The 3,405-nt window shown below is 31.2% G+C and overlaps 1 protein-coding gene across 1 annotated transcript in view; it reads left to right on the top strand.

Annotated features, from left to right (window-relative positions):
• Positions 1-1,641: 1,641 nt before the first annotated feature.
• The window catches only part of LOC112903891 (alpha-(1,3)-fucosyltransferase C-like), a 21,938-nt gene continuing 20,174 nt past the window's right edge, over positions 1,642-3,405 (top strand). Inside the window, exons 1-2 of the mRNA XM_025977426.1 lie at positions 1,642-1,687; positions 1,764-1,981. Of these exons, the coding sequence (XP_025833211.1) occupies positions 1,923-1,981 (59 nt within the window). The 5' untranslated portion in view covers positions 1,642-1,687; positions 1,764-1,922. The remainder of the gene's footprint in view (positions 1,688-1,763; positions 1,982-3,405) is intronic.

The following is a 3,405-nucleotide window of genomic DNA, read 5'->3' as shown; positions in this document are numbered from 1 at the left end:
AGTGCATATAATCTAATGGTGTAATCAGTTTTCAAGTTCGGTGTCTAAAACGTACTTTCCGGCACTGCTAAAAGCGAAAATAAGGAAAATGATAAGAGCAAAATAAGCACTTGTTGAATTTCATGGAAATGAAGAGGATTTGGAAAACACTGAAAAGGTACAGGTACGTGAAAAAGTGCGTAGAATCTAATGGTGCAATAAGTTTTCAAGTGCGGTGTCTAAAAGGTACTTTCCGGCACTGCTAAACGCGAAAACAAGGAAAATTATAAGAGCAAGAAAAAGCGTTCGTTGAATTTCTTGGAGATAAAGAGGATTTGGGAAACACTAAGTGGGTGCGGGTATGTAAAACAGTGCATATAATCTAATGGTGTAATCAGTTTTCAAGTTCGGTGTCTAAAACGTACTTTCCGGCACTGCTAAAAGCGAAAATAAGGAAAATGATAAGAGCAAAATAAGCACTTGTTGAATTTCATGGAAATGAAGAGGATTTGGAAAACACTGAAAAGGTACAGGTACGTGAAAAAGTGCGTAGAATCTAATGGTGCAATAAGTTTTCAAGTGCGGTGTCTAAAAGGTACTTTCCGGCACTGCTAAACGCGAAAACAAGGAAAATTATAAGAGCAAGAAAAAGCGCTCGTTGAATTTCTTGAAGATAAAGAGGATTTGGGAAACACTAAGTGGGTGCAGGTACGCAAGAAGTGCATATAATCTAATGGTGCAATCAGTTTTCAAGAGCTGTGTCAAAAAAGTACCTTACGGCACTGTTAAACGCGAAAATAAGAAAAATTATGAGAGCAAAAAAAGCGCTCGTTGAATTTCTTGGAGATAAACAGAATTTGGTAAAGTGCAGGTATGTAAAAATGTGCGTAGAATCTAATGGTGCAATCAGTTTTCAGGTGCTTTGAAACAATCATTAGGAAATAAGCGTAATAAACAACCTTCATTGTCCACGTTTTACTATGTTTAACTGAAAAGAAGCTGGTTCTTCTTAACCCTCTAACTTTGTGACAAGGGTCAGTTTCTTATATTGTTTAAAAAATTGCCCCACAGGCAGTTAAATTGTTACAATGTATCCAGAACAAAGTTGGTACATCTAAGTTATTTATTTAAAACTGCAAGCCAACACCTATTACTGGGTAAGTACGCCAATTAGCGACCGTTTAAATAGTGATATCAATAATAATTGGAGAGTCAAATCCAAAATCGCCAAGATACAAATAATGCATGGTATAGTGAGGCGGCTTGCCGTCTTCATCCACCCTCTAATAGTTTCCTGCCTTTTCTACGTTTTTCAATTATATAATAAGGTAAGCTAATATGATTATAATTATGTTATTAGGCTATTGTCTGAGTAAATAAAGAAATAAATTGTTTTTATCCATTAGCTAACATGAAATTGTTAAATAATTTGTATGTATTCTTTCTTCGGATTGAGGTAAATTGTCATTAATGGGTTTAGTCCATAGCTGTTTGTTTAATTTTTGTTGTTTTTATATTTCATCATTAAATAGTTATGAATTAAATACATGTAGTTTGAAGACAACTTACTTTTACTCTTAAATCTTATCAACTTATGATAAGTGTTTATTTTCTTTATAAAAAATTAGGAAACAATATTCTAATTGTAAGAGAAATTTACCTGTTAAAGAATGGAAAACTTTCGATCTCCATAATATACGCATGAAAGGTACGCTTTAGCCTGTTATTTTGTCGTCGTCTTATAAAAAATCAATATTGAATTCAGTTATCTATCTTTTCGATAGGTAAATGGTGATTATGCGGTGATATCGCCAAGAACTCTGCATTATTTTAGACCTCAATATATTGCCACAAAATCTGTAGAATAATGAGTACCATGGTTTCTGTCGTAAATTAAAAAATAAAATTATGGTAAGATGTAATACATTACTATAACTAAAACTATGAGAAAGGCAAACCTTAATTATGCAAATGGATTTTACAACTGGACAATGACTTACAGGTTCGTAATACATATTTTATATAATTTCGTAATACGCTAAATAAAGTTTCTATAGTCGCTTCAGTTTAAATTGTAAATCATTTACTTTATTATTTATTACTGGAACAATAAATCTACTAACCCGTATATCTACCACAAGGAAGAGAAGGATGACCTTATCTTTCTTGACTAGTAGCAGGTAACAAACACTGTTTTTTTTTGTGTATCTTTCTCTATTTAAACAGTTTGTAGAGTGTCCCTTTCTTTTATTACTTATCAACGCTATAGTAACTTATTTAAATTTCATGAAACAATCGGTAGTATAGTAATAAAAGAGACAGAAACTGTTTAAATAGAATGACAGATAAGAAGAATAATAAAGTAAAAGATTTACTATTTTAACTTTATAATCCAAAACCGGCAAAATTAAACTGAAGCGACAATAAAATGTCTGCTACCGGTAACCGTTTAATAAAAAGGGATATTCGGTTACTAGTGGTAATTTAAGGAAAAATTCTATTCTACCACATGTTATTAGCAAGTAAGTAATGGTAGACTAACAAAGAAGCAATTCTGACACATGTTAGTAGTTGTTGGAACGTGTTATTTGTTGCAATGTGCTTAAATTGTTGGGCCAAAATTGGGGTTGGGGGTAAATCTCCTAATTCGATTTTTCTAACACATTTTTCACAGTACTGAAGTAATTCGTAGGGCATAGAGTTACTGAGAGGAGAAACTACCTCCATTCCCTCTTTTGAATCAACCACTGTTTTTAGCACATATTGTACATAATTTGCATCTTTTGACCTACGGATAACCTGTTCTCATGATAGACTTGTTCACAAAATTGTCTAAAAGCCATGATTTTGATGGATCCCAGTGTTAATTTAAAAAAAATTAAATATTTTCAGGAATTTCGCTATTGCGTAAGACTATTGGCATACAAGAAAACTTCACCCAATGTTTTACGTTTTGAAGTATTTTTATTACAATTACAAGAATACCCTTTCTATTACAATTATCTACCTCTTTTGAAGAGTATTAATCCATTTTAATTTTCTATTATTATTAATTAGCATTAACATACTCATGTTGTTAATAGTTAGCAAAATATAATATACGAAATGTTTAGTTGATTTAGTTACGTTAATTTTTTTATGTTGATAATGTAGTATAAATACTCACTATAATTGACAACATCCTCATGAAATTAGGCAAGGTACCAATCAAAACTTTTTGATGATAATAATAAGATACATTTTAAGACAAAAAATAATATAATGGAACCACCTTTTGAAAAGCTGTTTCAATATTTGACTGGCCTGTAGAACCCTTTGAAATTGTATAATTATGTGAATATTTCTAAAATAAAATATATGAAGTACAATCTATTAAGGGAAAATTAGCTTTTAAAACCAGAATGTTTAATTATCTTAAAAATATTT

Source organism: Agrilus planipennis, unplaced genomic scaffold (assembly GCF_000699045.2).
Source record: "Agrilus planipennis isolate EAB-ADULT unplaced genomic scaffold, Apla_2.0 scaffold300, whole genome shotgun sequence".
Classification (NCBI taxonomy): domain Eukaryota; kingdom Metazoa; phylum Arthropoda; class Insecta; order Coleoptera; family Buprestidae; genus Agrilus; species Agrilus planipennis.
This window is presented reverse-complemented; position numbering and strand designations above follow the sequence as displayed.